The sequence below is a fragment of the Xiphophorus couchianus genome, chromosome 20 (genome assembly GCF_001444195.1).
Source record: "Xiphophorus couchianus chromosome 20, X_couchianus-1.0, whole genome shotgun sequence".
Classification (NCBI taxonomy): Eukaryota; Metazoa; Chordata; class Actinopteri; order Cyprinodontiformes; family Poeciliidae; genus Xiphophorus; species Xiphophorus couchianus.
The window spans coordinates 26,407,382-26,426,549 of record NC_040247.1 but is presented as its reverse complement, the minus strand read 5'-3'; the positions used below and the strand labels follow the sequence as shown (position 1 = coordinate 26,426,549).

General features: G+C 42.2%; 1 protein-coding gene across 1 annotated transcript in view; it reads right to left on the bottom strand.

Annotated features, from left to right (window-relative positions):
- Positions 1-19,168, bottom strand: part of lrig1 (leucine-rich repeats and immunoglobulin-like domains 1) — a 53,931-nt gene that overhangs the window by 28,185 nt on the left and 6,578 nt on the right. The window contains exons 2-3 of the mRNA XM_028003998.1: positions 8,802-8,873; positions 7,218-7,292 (exon numbers count right to left, since the gene is read on the bottom strand). Of these exons, the coding sequence (XP_027859799.1) occupies positions 7,218-7,292; positions 8,802-8,873 (147 nt within the window). The remainder of the gene's footprint in view (positions 1-7,217; positions 7,293-8,801; positions 8,874-19,168) is intronic.

The window sequence follows — 19,168 nt, the reverse complement described above, 5'->3', positions numbered from 1 at the left end:
GCTTCCAAGCAGAAGCCGGCCTTCTGTAAACAACTCCAAGGACACAGAAGAGGCGGTCACCGGGCGTGTGTTGAAATATACTGATGGCAGCATGTTTCTGGACGCAGGGAAGTATGAGGGCGGGGTCTGGCTTTTTAAAGTTCACCCCAAGAAATAGAAACTGAGAAGACAGGAAAACTAAAGCGAAGGACCACAGTGGAGATTAGCGACACAGAAACATTCAGCCATGTTCAGGGGTCTAGTAAAGAAGGTTGGGGGTCATGTCTCAACAACTCAAATTTAAGAATTTAAAAAGACCATTATGAATGGAATTTGAGGCCAATAATCCAAGAAAAATGTACAAACTTTGTCCAGCCAAGTGGCGATAAATTTAAAGTTACTGAAGATAAATGCAAAAAGCTAGCTAGCTAGCAAAGGTACGTCAGCAGTGCGCGGTCTTGTAGCATGAGAGTCCTGTTGGAAATCGCAAGCCAAAGAAACGCAAGTTGAGTTATTCAAAATGAAGTGTTTTTGTTGTTAGTTTGCGCTTTTGATTTATAAAACTCCTAACTGACTGTTCTCCCTGTCTGAGACCATTGATTCATATTTTTGGAACAGCAATTTTCTGTTTACAGAGACTTCAAGATCCATTTTATGTTCTGTTTCGGTTGTGTTTAGGTTTTTATATCCGTTTAACCTATTGTCTTTGGCTGCTTTGCTTACGTCTCATGGCTATTTAAAAAGTCTCCCGTTTCCAGTGTTACATATTCTTTAAAAATTACGGTGGCATTATATGAGTCGGAAATCGTCTCAAGATGACAATATTATTGTTTATTGCTATAATTTCGGTGACAATTTGTCGTCAGGCGAGATTTGTTATTGTGACAGGCCTAGAAGAGTTGCAAATAGACTGCATTGAATATGTAACCAATTCCCATAATCTTTAGAGATATAAGTAATTACATAGTAAGGAATATATCTACTTGCAAACTTCATAATGATAATGGCTGCTATGTGTAAGTTTGTGTGTGTCAAAATGCAACAGAGAGCAGGTGCTCCCTAAGGAAAACTCATAAAAACAAAGTTATTCCCTACTTCCTCTCTGGCTCTCTACCAGCAGATGAACACACACCAACAGCCACACACACTTTCTGGTGTGCGTGAGTGTGTGTGTGTGGGCTACATCATAGTGGCCCACCTGAATAAACAGTGGCAGAAATAGTTAAGGATGAGCACCCATGTACACACACACACAGGGGACAGAGCTACAGACAGTGGCTACAGTGAGCCAAAGCCACAAAAAAAGGAGGGAAGGACTGGAGAAGAAGAAAAGGAGGGTGAGGGAGGAGGGGGGGAGCGCTGACGGGTGAGGTGGGGTCAACAGCTGGTGACCTCTTGCTGGGAAAAACAGATCGGTCTCAAACTCTCATCTCTCTCTCTCTCTCTCCACATTAACCACATTCATTCCCAAAGCCGGGTTCCCAGCTGTGTGTTAGAGACAGATAGCGTTTGAAGTCCACGTCGCTACATTGGCGGCGTTTATAAAAAAAACCGGTTCTCATACGGCCGCTGACGTCTGCGATAAAAGAGGAAGCCCGGTTACCTCTTGTTCTCCTTTGATGTCCGAGGCTCTCATTCGCCCCAACTTCGCTTAATACCAAATCTCATTATTGCCCTCTGACCGCCTGATTAACATTCGGCCGGATCATTTTGACACTCCTTTTGATGTGCGGAGAGTTACACTAGCAGGGCTGCCCTCCCACTCTCCAGCCACACCTTTGAGGTCCGCCGTTTGGGCAGTAACGTTCGGTTTGATGTCGGCGCTCTGGACAAAAGGAGAATTATTTGAAAATCAGATCATCTGTTTGATTTTTATCCCAAGCTGTTCTAAAGAGCCTCTTTGAAGCTGACTGCGGACAAAGAGAAAGTTTGTGCTGCTCCACTGTCACTTTGACACTGTGTTTTTAAAACTTTTTGTTGCTTTCCCTCCCCCCACACCCCATGTCACCCTGCTGTGGCATTCTGGGAGTCTGCGGGACCTCAATAGGCCTGCCAAATGCATTGTGGGAACTGTGAGAGCCTGGCATCTGGTGTGTAGATGGCTCGGCGTTAGTTCCTCAGTCAAGTCAAGCTAACTTGTTTATTTTATGGATCTGTGCCCGGACAAGGTATGGGGTTGTTTACTAGCCTCGAGGTGAACCAGGGCTCTAAAAAGATCCGGTTTGGAAACTACAAAAAAATTTCACATCGTTCCAAATGTTCACTCTGAAGTTGGGGTGGGTGATATTTATAAGTAATATATTACTATAGTGCTAACAATAAAAACTACTTCTTACTTATTTTTTATGTCTCCATTTTAGAGAGCTAATCTGACTCCACACTGCTTGGTAACCAGACCCAACAGGCTTTCTGTCAAAGCTGCCAAATCAGGACACAAAAATGAAAAAGGTATTTACACCGTGTTTCAAATTATTATGCAAGTGATATTTTCTCAGATTTTCTTAAATGCAAATGATGATCAGTATAATTCTCAAGTCATGAACTATTACAGTACAAATCAAATTTTACTGAACAAAGCTCCCCATGAGAACAGTATTTTTTTCAAAAATAAAAAACTCAAAATGCACTGTTCTAAATTATTATGCACAGCAGATTTTCTAAACATTTTATGGATTATAAAGAACTGCAAACATTCATTCTTTGAATGTGCAGCATTAAGTGGTCACATGTACTAAAATCAAAGTTATTTCAATCAAAAAACATCTTAACAGACAGAGTTACATGTTAACACAGAACCTTCTTTGATATCACAGCACAATTCTTACATCCATTGAACTTGTGAGTTTGTGGAAAGTTTCTGCTTGAATTTCTTTGCAGGATGTCAGAAAACCTTCCCAGAGCTGCTGGTTTGATATGAACTGCATTCCACCCTCAGATCTTCTGCTTGAGGAAACTCCAAAGGTTCTCAATAGGGTTGAGGTCAGAGGTCAGAGGAGGATGGTGACCACACCATGAGTTTCTCCCCTTTCATGCCCATAGCAGCCAGTGACACAGTGATATTCCTTACAGCATTCATTGTCATGCATGAAGATGATTTTACTCTTCTTTTTGAACCATAAAATAATGTGATCAGTCAGAAAGTCCATATACTTTGCTGAGGTCATTTTCACACCTTCAGGGTCTCTGAAGGGGCCGACCAATGATTCTCTCCCCATGATTTAAGCCCACAGCATGACTCCACCACCTCCTTGCTGACGTCACAGCCATGTTGGGACGTGGTGGCCGTCCACCACCAATCCACTACTGCGTCCATCTGGACCATCCAGGGTTGCACAGCAATCATCAGTGAACAATTAATCTTCATGTACGGCTGGGCCCACTGCCACCGTTTCTGCTTGTGAGCTCTTGTCAATGGTGGCCCAATAGTAGCTTCATGCACCGCAAGCCTCTGGAGGATCCTCCACCTTGAGGTTCCAGAGGCTCCAGCAGCTTCAAATAACTGTTTGCTGCTTTGTAAGGGCATTTTAATAGCTGCTCTCTTAATCCAATGAATTTGTCTAACAGGAACCTTCCTCATTAAGCCTTTATCTGTACAAACCCATCTTTGTTCTGAATCAGCCACAAATCTCTTCACAGTACGATGACGCTTCAGTTTTTGTTAAATATCTAATGTTTTCATATCTTGTCATACGGCACTACACTATCTGATGATTTTGGTCAGCAGAAATCCTTTCTCTTTCCCATGTTGCATAAAACCTGTGGCCTGCTTAATAATGTGGAACATCCTTCTTCAGTAAATTTCCTTTAATTGAGCTCACCAGACAAACTAATCAACCAGCTCTCTGAAATTAATTATAGTGATTCAAAGAGCCCTGACACACAAAACCATCTAGAAATTTAATAGCACAACAAAAAAATTTATCTTTATGAGAATTTAATCCAATTTGCATAATAATTTGGAACACGGTGTAGATAAAGTTTTAAGACTATGAATGTAAATTTTACATGAATTAAGCGCTACAGATAATTATGATACTAAAAGGGTTAGGAGGTTGGAGGAATGATGATTTATGCAAGGTTTTTTTGTTTTTTTAAAGAAAGAAATCATTATTGTTTTCAATCTTTCCCTTAATAGAGTATTAGTCATCTTGGAAGTGTGCCGCACTGTTTAGATATTTCCTCTCGTCAAAATTTGGAAGAACAAAAGTGAAACAGCTAATTTTCCCTTCCTGGAACAGTAAGAAAGAGCCTCCCGTAAACATTCAGACTATCAAATACTGGATACCTGGGGGGCCGTCGGATCATCGGACGTTAGCAACCGCATATTTGCAGCTCTCTGGCTTTTTGGAGAGCTTGCCGTTGTATGAATTTGTCTGAAGGCGGGATGTTGTGTTCGTTTTGTCAGGAGTGTCAGCCACCGTCTCACTCAGACTTGCAGTCAGACGACATTCCTGACAAACTCTGGCCAGAGGCAAAAAAAAAAAAAAAAGACACCGGCACACAAACGTTCTCTCTTTCTCTCTCCCTCCAGCTGGCTCAATCGGTGCTGAGCTCCTTTGCGCTAGGTCTGCTTTCAGAAATAAACGGCTGACCCTGGTTTCACTTCATTCCTCCGCCTCTCTGCGCTCTCCTCCGGACTACCTCACTGCTTCCCCTAATCTCGCCTCTTTGGACATGTAATGATGTCACCCTTGATCTGACACCGTTCAAATCCCTCATCCCCCTCGCTGCCTCCACGTTTTCTCCTGCCTCCCTCCTCCCCCTCGCTCGCTGTTGCCCGTTTTACTGTAAGCCGTGTGACTGACAGCTGCAGCTGCGCAGCGCGTCGACGGGCCCTCGCTTCAGCTGCGTAGCTTTGTAAAAATCTGACCCTCCCTCCGGCCTCCACTCCCATCAGGACAGCAGCCTTTCCTCCCCAGCAACAGGCTTCGAGTCAGGCCAAAAAAAGACAGACCCCGGCCCTTTTGGATGAGCTTCCACTTTCCACACTTTGCGGGGGAAGTATAAGGTGAACTCGCTCCAGTCTGTTTTGGATCAGAAGCAAAAGGATCGACAGAAAACTAAACAAGGAAAAAAAAAAAAAAAGAGAGACACCTTTTCAGAGAGTTATTACAGTTGGCGTTGCCTAATCTAACTCAAACTCCCCCCTTCTTCCTTCTTCTAAACCAACTACAGCTCACAGAAATATTCTGACCACATTGGTGCATCATGATGAATTCTGAGAAGCAGGCAGATGACACACAAGGGAGAGGCGAGTGTGTGACTCCTACAAAAGCTCGGCGTGGAAAAACGATACGCCAATGACCAAACATGACACGGAGCAGCAGCTGTGTGCTTTACTAGCGAGTGGGCAGCCGGCGAGCTGCAAACGTGTGAACGAAGCTAACGGCTAGCAGCGAATGAGTTTGAGTGAAATTTCTACCGAGATAGTAGTGAAAATGGTTTTGTTGTTGCTATTGTTGAAAGAAGACAGCTGATTCGTGCCATTCTGAAAAATGTGTTGGAGGCTAGCATAGTTAGCATTAATAGCTTCCTTAGCCACACCTTAACTCTAAAGTTATCGTAATGGATGCCTGCATTTCCAAATCCGGCATGTTTTATGGTTGATATTTTAAGCTCAAATGGATAAAACAACTTTTCGCTTATACTTTATAGTTGCAGTATTTATAAACAATTTATAAGCTTTATACTGTCGATACAATTTATAAACAATTTATAAACAATATGTTTTTTTTATACTTTGTCATGTTGTGACAGCATAGTGTGAGACAGATGATCTGTGAAAAAATAAATCAAGCTCTTTTTCTTTCTGAAGAAAGGACAGAGAATACAAAGGTCTGTCAGAAATCACCAATCAGAGCCATGAGGACAGTCTTAGCACAGTCAGTCATAGCTCTCTGATATGCTACTGCTAGTCCTCCACAACGTAGCCTGACATGACTGCTAGTTAGCATGTTCATGATTAGCACATTGAGCCAGCATGTACATAAGCCTGATTAACAGCACTAAGACACTCCTCTGATTGGTTGTGTCTAGCAGAGCGGTGCAATCTTCAGGCAGGCATAGCAGCACAGGGAGGAGGTGGAAGAGCTTGATTTTTTCACAGATTATATGTCTCATACCATACCATAACAGCAAATTGACAGTTTAAACAAATATGGGGAAAAGTTACATACAGTTACAGCGTTAAGCCTTTCTGTTATGTGCTGAAAGTCTCGTTCTCAGCCTGAATGAACATCAAACATGTCATAAAAATGACTGTTTCCATGCATCTACGCTTCCTTTGATTGAAACAATCAAGAGCTTTCTTCACTCAGTTAAAGCATCTCATCAAAGAAGATTAACGTTTATGCAACCCAGTAGAGCTCAAATAAGATGAATTCACATAAAGATGTGATCTCAAGATGCCCAACAGACGGTCACCAGTCAGATCCAGTCATGCATTAAATTAGCCCATATTGGTAACCCACCGATTTTCAGTAAATCTCTATAGTTTATCATTTTCAGATTTTCAAAGCTTGACTCTAAACGTTTGCCTAAGTTTTTAAGACTTGAACACACAGCCGGTTTGTCTCACTGACCATTTTAAGCCTCAGAGAATCTGCTAGATTTAGCTAAATTCCAACCCGCAACATGTTTGAATCCAAACTATAAACATGAAGCACTACTGTAAGTTTCCTCAAACTTTACTCGTTGTTACCTGATCACATCACGAATCTTTCAACTGTTTTGGATGAGAGACAGAGAGTGAGAAAAAAAAATAAAGTCAATCTGCTGATGGACTGCTGAGCTCACATTTGTGACACACACAAGGGTACACACGCCCTTCCCAAATACGGCTGTAAATCTCCAGTGAGATGCCAATGCAGGCAGTCCTCCTCCTCCCCCCTTCCACCCCCGTCAGGCACGGTTTCACAACCGGGAGTCGAATCCATATACGAGCCGACACTCCAAACAGCCAGCGCTGCTCGCTGTAGACAGGACCACATAGCAAGCTAATGAGAGCCGTCGCTCGCTATAAACCGTTTGTTGATCTCTCAAGGCATGACTCTGTGTTGATGGCAATGGGGCTGAAAAGAAAAAAGGGGGGTTTGATCTGCTTTGGCGCAGCCGGGTTGTATTAATAACAATCTCCACATTAAATCAACATGACTTCTGAGGACTGGAAGTGTCTCTAGTCTGACCTATGCATGCAGTGGAGGAAAACATACTTCTGCAGAAAGTAGGGCAGTACTCACAGGTAGAGGGATACGATGTTGGAAGCGGCCCGTCCTAAATCTGGTATGGATGTCAGCTCATTGTGATCCAAGCGCCTGCAAGGGACAAACAGTAGGTTAGAGAAAAACAGGAAACGTTTAAGCTAAAACAAACCCAATAACGACCCACAGAAACATTTGAGTTATCAAGAGCTGAATTTGTAACAAGACTCCAATAAAAACTTTGCTTTTCTCGAGATCACACGGACGCTTTTGAGCCTTTGTGAGTTCGCTGAATTCGATCTGGACATAAATCAAAGCATTTCAAATACTACTTGTCACGTCTGCCGCAGAGCAAGCGGCAGGTCATCCTTGTAAAAACCCAAAAATAACACGGGAGTAAAACAGATGTCCAGGAGCGTATGACTGGTGGGCCGGCCTGCCAGAGATGTCACCAGTGCGTGTATTATCTGGCCAGTGTGTCTCTGTGTGTGTGTGCGCGTGCGTGTGCTGCGCGCTGGCGCTGAGTGACACGAAGCCAAGCCCCTCTCCTCGCCGTATAAAATATTTACAAGGCCAGTGCTGGCCACAGTATCGGGTGGTGGAGGGGAAGGCTTAATATAGAAAACCACCACTTAATTCTTAATTGGACTTAGTTCAAGGCGAGACACAGGAGGATGCTGCTGGAAAGCACGCTGACATTGGTCAGTATCGAGTCATTTACAGAACAAAGTCTCACTTTTTCACACTCTGTCACCTTATAACTACTGGCTTCAACATGTTTTATGTTTTATAACACAAAGTAGAATGCTGCTCAATACGAAAAGTATGGAGTATTTAATCCCTTTTATCTTTGAAACCCCACAAATCTGGCCTTTACTGAAAAGGAAAAAGTTTCCAATTTGTCCATAAGACAAGCAGAGGACACAACATTTTGTTGGTGAAACACGGTGGTGGCAGCATTTTGCTGTGGGAATGTTTTCTTTTCTGCTGAGGTTGGAGTTGATAAAGAAAGATGGTTGGTGTGCTTGCTACAAACACACACACACACACAGTAAAACCCATTACTGGCATTTTCTGGATTATCTAGAACGTTTGAGACAAGATTTAAAGTCAAACTCAGGGAGGAAATGAAAAAATAACTGGATTTTGAAGGAGATGTATAAGAATCTAGAATTAAAATGTTCATTTGGAAATGGCTAGAAACAAGATGCGTGTTTTTATTTTTCCAAAAACCAAACCTGTCCTTAAAGTCAGATTATTCTGGCATTAGCCAGGCTGTGTCACTGAATATGAATACTTAGGTAAACAACTAATGTCCTCGTTAACACGTTCGTATCTTTTGTGCACTCTTCTCTCTGCTAACAAAGCTAACAAGGTAGAAAAAGGTGTTTTGAACAGATAGACTCAAAATGTACATTTTTCTGATTTTTAATTGCAGAAAATGTTCACCATGCATCCTTTTCCTTCCGCTTTGAAAGTTATGTAGTACTTTATGTTGGTCTACACATTAAACATATTGAAGCTGTGAGAAAACTGGAAGAATTTCATATAAATAATGTTTATGATATAGATGATATAAATGTGACATAAGCACTAATTTGAGAAAATCAGCTCAGTACTTACAGTTCACGTAAGTTAGGAAGATTGGCAAAGGCTTCGGCGCTGAGGGAGGCCAGCTTATTCCGTCCAAGATTTCTGAAACATGGTTAAAAAAAAGAGAAAGGTTTTAATACAAAAAGCAGATCACAGCTACATAAGGTATCACATTTTAGCTTAGCAGCTGTTTAAAGCTTTTCTGTCAAACCTATCTTTCCTGACAAAAGGACTCTGATCAGTTGCAGTAATTACAATTACATCTCCCATTTGACAAGCAGCCTCATCCGTACGTCTGGAAACACTGCAGTACATAAATCCGGTTGGCCTTCAAGGGAAAGCTTCGGATCAATACTGTCGATACAGAGTGCCTCTCTCCTGGCTCACTTTCCAAACATGACCCGCGGGCCATCCATCTGCAGCAGTCAATTTGCACTTTAGGCTAACAGCGTATTTAATAGCTGGCACTTGACTTGTAAGGAGGCTTATTAGAAAACGATTTGTCCGCTGATAAGGCGATACTGTCAAACAACAAGTGAAAAGGGCTGCGTTTGACATCCCGACACCTCATGAAGGAAGAAACACTGGTTTAATTCAATTTATTCTGACAGTTGCACGTTGCCAGGGCTTCTGCAAGTTTCACCAATTCAAGTTTAAGCCTTTTTAAGACCTTTTAAAGACCATTGGGAACGAGATTTAAGATCTATTGCTCCACAAACTTCGTCCAGCCAACTGGACATAAATGTGGACTTGTACGTGATAGACGCAAAACGTTAGCTAGCTAAATAACAACAGCATGTTAGCAGCTGGTTACCAGTATCTTCAACTGCCTCAAGTCACGGGCCACAATAAAGATGATTGCGTGTGATTCAAGCTATTGCCTGACAGAAAAAGTCCCACGAGAAATCCAACTTCTTCCAGCCAACTTGTAAAAAAGTTAACTAGCTAGCTAGCAAGTGTATGTTAGCAGCTAGTAACCGATAAACTCAACTGCCTGGAGTCGCACAACGCAGTGAAGATGTCTGCATGCGACTCAAACTTTTGCCTGACAGAAAAAGTCCCAAGAGAAAAGAAAATACATAGAATATGTGAGATTAAATAGTCCTGCCAAGACAAATATTTGTAATTAACATATTAAAAGCCAACTTACTTTTTTAATGAATTTAAGACATTTAGAGGTTTTAATGTTAGATACATAAATTTAAGACTTAAGGGTGAATGGACACCTGAGTGAAGTTGCCCCCCTCCCCACCTTCCTCAAATCAGACGCAATGGGTGTCAATTAACTCGACTACGTTTGTGCTGGTTTGTGCAGCAAAAATTGTCGTTTGTGCTGCTTTGGCTTTGAAGATGTTAATGAAAAGTTAAAGGTCAAAAGGTCAACCAGCCCCCCCACTTTTATGAAATCAGACGAAATTGTTGTCAAACGTATTGCACAAACCAGCACAAACGAAGTCGAGTTAATTGACACCCATTTCGTCTGATTTGAGGAAGGTGGGGGGGCCAACTTCACTCAGGTTGCATGGACACCCTGGTTATGAGATATAAGAAAATGAGGTGCTGTCACCCAGGTGAGGTGGGGGTTGCCAAGGCGACCGCAGATTCTGCATGTGTGGTGAGCAGAACAAGGCTGAAGCCTGAACTTGCAATGTAAAGTTAACATTGTATTATGCAGACTGTGTTGGCAGAGAGAAGCCCACAGTGAGAGCGGTGGGGTTAAGGCGGGTGAGACAAAAGCAGCCCACAGCCGTGTGCCGCTCTCCCTCCGCATAGACGTGACAGACGACAGGAGAGAGTTTCAGAGAGATGGCAGAGACTGGGGACACTTTTACTTGATGCAACACATTCCTCGGTCTCTTGTGTCAGCGTGACCTTAAAAGACCGCGGCAGGAGGCGGAAACGAAGGCAGAAGCTGTTACTTCATGCCAGACATTTTAGAGAAAGTCGAAGGAGATATCAAGGAAGCTAATGTGTTAAGGGTGGGTTAATAGCAGGGTGCATGCTGGTTTTTAAAAACAATCTGTCTCAATCACCCTCTGACTTGACAGATTTGCCTTTATAATCGTCTGTGCTCACTTGCAGATAATGACAGCTTCTTTGCCCAGTTTTTTGTGTGTGTGTGAGAGACGAGATAATAGCAGAGCATGCGTCTGCCCTCGAGGCACGGTACGCAGAACCGCCTGCGTCCCGACGATCGTGTGCTGGGGATCCTCCTATTGTGGGTTAGTTGGCCAAATTGTCATTCCCCCCATCTGCAATAGGGGCCAATTACAGCAGAGCCTAAAAATCCGTGTTCACACAAGCGGCCTCTTCTTGGAGGTCCGTATAATCAGCCAACACGTAAACACACTCGCACTCTAACAGGGTAAACTACGGAGAGTGATTCATACACTCCAGGAACAGACAAAAACTTTTCTTAGCCCGATTTTTGACTAAGAAATAGGGCAAAGCTTCTCGTCTAACGTATGAACTCTCTCACGACTGAAGTTTGAAACAAAAAGAAATGCGCAACAAACAAAAGGGTGACTCACAGAAACAAAAAGGAAAGCATGTTTCAGAGTTCAACCTGCCATGCAGGTGCCAAAGGCCACAGCAACAAACGAAACTGGTCTTTTGTGTCGGCACACAGGCATGCGTGTGCCTTTCTCTGAGCCACCTGTGGTGTTTACACAACTGAGGCTTTTTCCCCTCCACTTGTTTCAGACAGATTTATTCTCTTACCTATCAGATCAGATAAGTTTCACAGTGTTTTAACACCTACTGTGGCAGGAGATGGTGATAAGGCCAGCTTTCCTGCCTCAATGACTCCCCCTTTAACTCCTCCTTCTCCCTCTTGAGGAAAAAAAGAGGGATGGTATTTATTGCTTTCCAGAAAGTGACCTTAAACCCTTGGAGGCTGTTTTGTGGAAGAACCTGCTGTGACGGAATCAGAGCTACTGGCTGATTAGCAAGCGGAGAAATGGACATATAGATGTCGACAAAAACAAACTAAATCTCAGGAAAAATAATTCCTAAATTATCCTTTTGTATTCTAAGGTTTATCCATAAGGAATCTCTGCCACGTAATCCAAAAATGCCACGTTTAATTTCGCGGTACCGCTTTTTTATTAAGCAAGACTAACTGGATCTGACCTGGAACCAAAAACTGTTTTTCCCCACTGTTTTCAAGCCTTTTGTACCGTCTGCCGACATGATGTATTATTATTTTTGAACAAACTGTTGGCAATCAATCAGCCAAAGGTCAACATAACTTGTCTCCCGTCAGCAGAAGGTCCAGAGATCTGATATAATAAGAGTAAAGGCTCATCTGGGATAAAATCCCACTCAGCTGGCTGAACTCAACTGCTGGAGAAAAATATTGCCTTCACTACACCACAAATTCAATGACATTTCTAAATATCCTGTCAAATTTAGGTAAATTTGTCTGTCAATCCATTCTTGGCTTTTCCCATCCTGGCCCCAGCAATATTCCCGAACTCATCTCTGGGGACCCCAAGGTGTTCCTAGACTATGAATATATATAGTCCATCTAGCAAGTTTCTTCTCACACTAAGATATATCCAGAAAGCATCAAACGAAAACATCGCCTGCCCTTTTCAGATGCCAGAACTTTCTCTATCGACTCCTTTCAGAGTGGAAGAGCAGCAGATCTATTCCTAGTTACCTCCAGACAATTCCGTTGCGAGTCTCTAAAGGCACAAAGGCAGAGCTTTTTGACAGCGTAAAACTTTGCATGTTCTGTGTCACACAGTAAATTGAAAACTGTGTTCACATCAAACTGTTTTGTATGCAACACCAAACTTATTAGGTTGAGAGTTGGCTCAACAAGAGTATGTTGGATGCCCTGGTGGAGAAGAAAGGGGACTAGGCACCAAACTGTCTCAGCAAACTTCCTAGTATTAGTTTGTATTGTGGGAAATAAAGGAATTTGTCATGAGAAAAGAAGGCAATCAGAACACTCCACTATGAATCCCAATCATCCGCAGAGAATGTGCGGAGAATTCGTGCGTAAGTACACCCGAGAATGTTGGACCCTTAACGCTACCTTATGGTTTACTGCAGACAGGATGATAATCTGCCAATCTGTCCACTGCCCCATCCAGTCACCTGCGAACAAGGCATTACGGGGTAACGTTGAGACGGCTGTAGTGCATTACATCAACTTATACGTGTCAACTCGAACCTTTAAATACACATGGATGCGTCATGACAAGGTGTTCTGAATTGAACGAGTTAGGAAGGGATCACAGAGCAACTTCGCCACTGGTATGAGTTTAGAGGAATGTAACTGGACCAGATCCCTCATTACTGTAGGGGAGGCCACAGTTCATCAATCTTTCTCCGTTCTCCCATCAAGACACAATTTGTACACCTCTGGGTCGAAGCCATTCATCTGTCCCTCTGCTACATTGGTTGAAAGTTAACATTTAACACCAGGCACCTTTCTTCAATCCCAACCAAGTTGAAATAAACTTCTACAAAAGACAAATTACGAAGCTCATAAAAGCCACATCCTGCTGAGTGACTTTCTTTAGAAGAAAAGCAGATCTCAGCCTGCAGCGGACGTTTCAACACTGGACCATTCTGCTGATGTCACACCAAAAACTCATTAAGAGGTTTGAAGAGAAAAAACAAATAGCTGTGGTCCGGCTGCTGTGGTCATACAGTAGGAGTACCAGTGGTGATGTCACAACATATGATACCAGGCTTGTAAGTCAGCGGACGGTCTGTTTGCGGGAGGACATGAAGAATGAGGGAGCGGGGACACTCGCACATAACAGGCATGCATCATCATTATCTCTCCCGTTTCTTCAGTAGATAAGCGGGGAGTGAACTTTGCTCACTGAAAGTGTGAAGTGATGTCAGTGATGAATCGAATGCGAGTCCCCGCTGCGAGACAAAAGCCCTTTAATGTGCTCCATTTCGGAGCACCATAAAGCTGGTCAAAGAATAACCTGCGCGTCAGAGAGCCAGACGCACACAAACGCACCGCTCTTCCCGTCATTAAGGGGCCGCTTTATGGCTCAGCAACTGCAGTGAGAGTGTACACAAAGCTAACACCCGCTCCAATTTGCACACAAGTCGCGCAGCGAGGGAGCGGAGGGAGGATGGTCTCTTATCAGCTTTGATGAGCATATGCCAGCCGACAGCATTTGCTATAATAAAGATAAAACTGATGAGCTAAATTTTGGTCAAAACACTAATAGGCGTAAAAATCCTGGAAAAGCAATAAGAGATAATATTTAACAAACACATTCCCGCCCCAACAATACACCAAACAACGAAGCAGAGAGAGGCTTTGAAAAACAGTCGGCCTGGAAGGTTTGGCTCCGATTCTGAAGGTGGCCCACATCTTGGAGCCACGTGTTCTTCCTTGCTGCTGCTTTGGGAAAAGTGGGGGAGCAGGAGATGGGAGGAGAAACAAACAGGCGCGAGGCAGAAGAAACCGTGCGCTTACCCCTGAGGCGCAAGTTGAACCCGTGGTCAGACCCACCAAGCCCAGTTTGGACGCTAAAGAGGTCCACAAAGACTTGCTAAGTCCCCGCTGCACGCATGCTAGCCCCACAGGCACACCGGCCCTGCACTAAACCCCGGGTTCAAATTAGATGACAATGTAATTTGTTACAAATGGCGCCAGACATTATGAGCAGAGGGAAATGAGTGTCTCCAATTAATCTGAAAGAATAACATAAACACGCTATGTCTCTTTAGTCTATTTCTATTGGTACAGTACTACAAGCGAGGCTGACCTTCTGCTCTTATCTTCAAAGTGCGGAAAAAGATTGTTTTGTCCAATTTCTCCCACCCCTCCAATGTTGTTTGTTTTACTCACAGAGCAATAATTACCAGTGATGGTAATAATTTCAAGTGCAGATTGCTAAACACAGAGGTTTTACAGCTCTTTTGGAAAAGATAAATGGAAACACAGTTCCTGCAAATCTGTCATTTCAAAATCTCTTTCCTTCCCAGTATCCAATTCGCAGGTTTTTCCCTGATAGTTTCTCCGACATTCTGGACACCTGAGAATTAAACATTTACTTTGGGTTTTCGGTACCTATCAAAAATAATAAAACTGAAATAACCAGCTCTATTACTAGTGCTCAAATATTTAGAAAATCTGGACTGCGTTATGGATAACCCTACATCAAAAACATCTGTCAAATTACAGTTTGTGCTCTGTAATATTTGTGTTTGTAAAATGTCCAAAAGGAACCATGTCAACCCTTTTTTTGTTACCAATACATCGTTTTACCGTGATAAACGATAAATCAATTAATCCTACGATAAACTAAAACTATCGACTTAATTATCGGCATTATCGTCTCTTCCTGCCCTTTTCTCTTTCTGTTAAGAACACTGAATGAAAAAAGGCTCAACTCCGGTGCTCTCCACTGACCCTTCCTTCCTCATTTCCTTAATGTAAAGCCCAGCACACACGACACGATTGTCGGCCCATTTTCAAAACCTGAGAGACCACACATTAGCCGACAGAAATCCTAGGTATAACGGTTCGATCGGGTTCGTTCCTGCTGTGTGGTGTCCAACAATGGGCACAAAATAATGGCTACAAGTTCAGTGAACTAATTTTAAAACCAGGCATTAATCAATGCTTTACTACAACCTACCTGCAATGCATGTGGCTAATGTCAGTCCTAACTGAATGAAAATCATTATAACCGAAGAACAGCTGAAAAGTTACCGGGTTTATCAACTGCGGTAGCAATTTCACTCCAACTCCTCCCCTTGTCATTTCTATATTCTTTGCATGTTGAATAAACATTAATGTTGTTTCCATGTATCATCTGCGGTTGTGTCGTGTCAGCTGTTTGGGATTCCCCTCAGTAATTTCCCTCAGTAAGCGCTGAGGAGAATCTGTGCTTTCTGATTGGCTGCCTGTCACATTCAACAGGAAGGTTAAAGCTTCCAGTGGGGAAAACCCCTGATTTAGATCGGAGCGGCAACAACATCTACCATAACACACCACACAATCTTAGAAAGACCAACGTTTTAATATCGTCTTAAGGGGAAAAATAGGAGAAAAAAAAAATCATGTAGTGTGAACTATTGCATCAGGTAGTCGATGTGCCCATCTTCTCTATTTAAATCTAATTATTACTGAAGGGCAACATAATATACAAACTTCATAATCTGCACTCTTTAGGTTGAATGCAGTATTTATTTCCACTTTGGCTTTATGTTGTTTAGTTTTTATTCAAGTACGTTTTTTGTTAATGGAGACTGAGAATCCATTTTATTTTTGGTTGTTTTGTTTACTTTGTTTATCAGCTCCAGTGTTAAGTGTTCTTTTGAAAATAAAGTGTTTCTATCTTTGGCAAGAAATCGCATGCATTATTACGTAATTTCCATTAAATTAGTGTAAAGAGGGCTTCAAACAATATTATCGTTTATCGCAATAATTTTTGAGACAATTAATTGTTCAGCAAAATTTGCTATCGTGACAAGCCTACCAAAACACATCAGATCCAGTTCAGCAACCCGTCCAATTTTAAACACTGATTTGATAGGATCTAGAGCCCAAAATAATTAAAACAAATGCTGAGATGTAGAGCAGAGAATTAGAAAAAAAAACATGTTTCAATGCAGCAAATCAAACATAAAATATTTTACTTTACATCCTATAGTTTACATGGAAACGATGACACACAAAACTCACCAGAAAGTATAAGACATACGTTTTAAGAGAACGAGGCAGGCTTTTGTTCAATTTTATAGGGAAAACTAAAAAGGATGAGTTAATGTGTTCCTTTTTTAGATGCTTTCAGACAGGTTGCATTTGAGTGGTTCCTTGATTCTACAGGTCTGTAGAATCAGGTCAAGTACAGTATGGCTACTGAAACTCAACTCAGCTTTTCAAGACGATGGTTACAGGGCCTTTTGATTTCTTCGATGTGGAAAACGCCAAAGGAATCGTGGAATTTAACAAACATAATGGAAGAAATCTCAGAAGTCGCTGATATGGGTGAGTAGTAAAGGATAAGTGACTTCTGTAGATGCACATAATGTTTCAGTGTCTTTCAAAGAATTATAGTTAATATGCTTTAAAAAAACTGTGAATGTTCTGCTGAAATTCAGCAATTTGTTGTATTTGTGAAACTTGAACTATAGTAAATGTGGACCTCTTTCTTTCTGGTTGATAAATAAGGGTTAGAATGGGGAAAAGTCGAATTTTACTGGATCAGTAAGGGGATCTTTACTGATCCCCTTTTTATTCATCATTAAAAAGAACTATTCTTGTTGAAATTCAGACATGGAATAAGAAAACTCAAATATTTTTCCATATTTAATTAATTCTTATATCAAACTTGAAAGTGACATCAACTAACTCCAGACTTTAAAGACTACATAGGAAACCTTCAGGAAGGCTAAAAAAACAAAAGGATCCAGGGTCCAAAATAAAATTATTTGGTCCAATTCTTTCCTCACCCTTTGAAGCCATGTGTGTTTTCCAGTCAGAAGTCGATCTACTTTACGTGGTACCTCTCACTCTCCCTCCAAGTCACGCTGTCGTCCCCCACCTCCCCCCTCCAATCTCCTCCAGATTTCCAAACTCTTACCAGATGTTGGGACTCCACAGATGATTCATTGATCAACTTCCCTTTGTAGACACTGACTTTGAGAGAGAGAGAAAAAAGAAATCCCCAAAAGACTTGGCACTGTATGCTGTCCTCACAAAAGTGCCATCTATTCTGCGAAACGGATTCCTCCAGAATGACTTGTGGCAGCAGCTGTTTGATTATCATCAAAGCCAGAGCGAGGCCAAGGGCTCATCCCGCATCTTCGTGTATTTGTCAGGCTTCATCTCACTCTATCAGACTTTATCAAAGAGTGGGTCACCCTCGACTGTTTCTTTCTAATTTATTGGCAGCCAACTTGTTGCATGAGTTGTCTCACATAGTCAAAGGATAACCAATAGGGAAGAAAAAGAAACTGTCTGCGTTTTTTGTTTTAAACATTCCTAATGGAAACTCCTGATGCCTTTTACTGACAGCTAGATAAGAGAGGGGAAAGTGAAGAGCAGCTGATAACAATCAGTGCCAGCGATAATAAACTCTCCCAAAGCCTCGAGTTGGGACTTTAAAATATCCGCCAGAGGACATGCGAGTCATAAGGCTAGCAAAACTATGATAATAAACAAACCGGGTATAATCACTCCCCAAACCACAAAATTACAAGGCTGTGGAGTGAGAAATGCCCCAGAAACCACAAGGGGCTCAGCCTTACTGAGTGGTGCTGCTGTTGCTGCATCTCTGCCCAAACCGCTGAAATGTTCGTGGAGTTTTTTGTTGTTTTCTTTCTTTCTTTTTTTTTCCGAACATGACTCGCCGCGCACAAGTCCGCCCCCGTCCGCCCCCGTCCGTCAAGCTCAACAGCTTGCGTATTTACATATTTTCCATACCGAGCAGTGGGTTGGAATAAGGCATAAACAAAAACCCCACACTAGGACGATGTTGCGTCTCTGACAGCGTGTGGCGTTAAAACCAGACTGGCCTGTAACGTTTCATTTCCTCTGGCTTCACCCATGCATGTTACGACGTGGGTGACGGTGGCTGAGGTTTCTGACCGCTGACATAACTTTTCCCAACAAGTGGAACCAGCCCGAAGGCAGCGGCAGACCTTCACAATAATAAAACACTTCCCCCCACCTCCACCTCAAATACCTTGACATTTAATCCCCCCTTGTCGCCGCGCCCCCCGTCCCCACTACCACCATGCCTGTCATGAAACCACCGATTCTATTTCCTGAGGGTAGCAGCAGCCAAAGCCAGCTGCTTGGAGGTGGTGTAAGGTTTTCCACAGTGTGGTTGAAGGCGACAGTTTAGGGCTCACTTGCAACACATCGGTGTGGCTGGCGGGCACGCGCCAAGATGAGACTTAAAGAGCATGAACAAAAATACAACAGCATTTACACCAGAAATTTAAATGAAAGCGCATAACCTCATTTAATGCTCTCATATTTAAAGCAGAGAAGTAACAACTGCTAAAATTATTACATCATCTTTAAGAGTTATTTTGGACGACATTTTCAATAGATAAATTGGAGGAATAATAGAGACATTTGTTAAATGAAGAAAAATATAATCTCTTTTTGCTTTTCTGCTCTTTACAAACTGGCTGACTAACAACTTTGTATTAGTTAGTCAAAGTGGCTGTAGAGGTGGGTCAGTTACCAGTACAAAAGGTACGCCAAAGCTTTCAAACCCACAATTTCAACCCGTTCGTCCTTTAATTTCTCCCTCCATTGTAATCCAGACAAATTTTGACAAAAAGTAAAAGTAATAACTTTGACTAATTTTAAAATGTAATATTCAATGTCATATTCTCACAGCAGTAGGAGTAATTGTTGCTTTTATTTTGGATTGAAAAGGAATTTGATC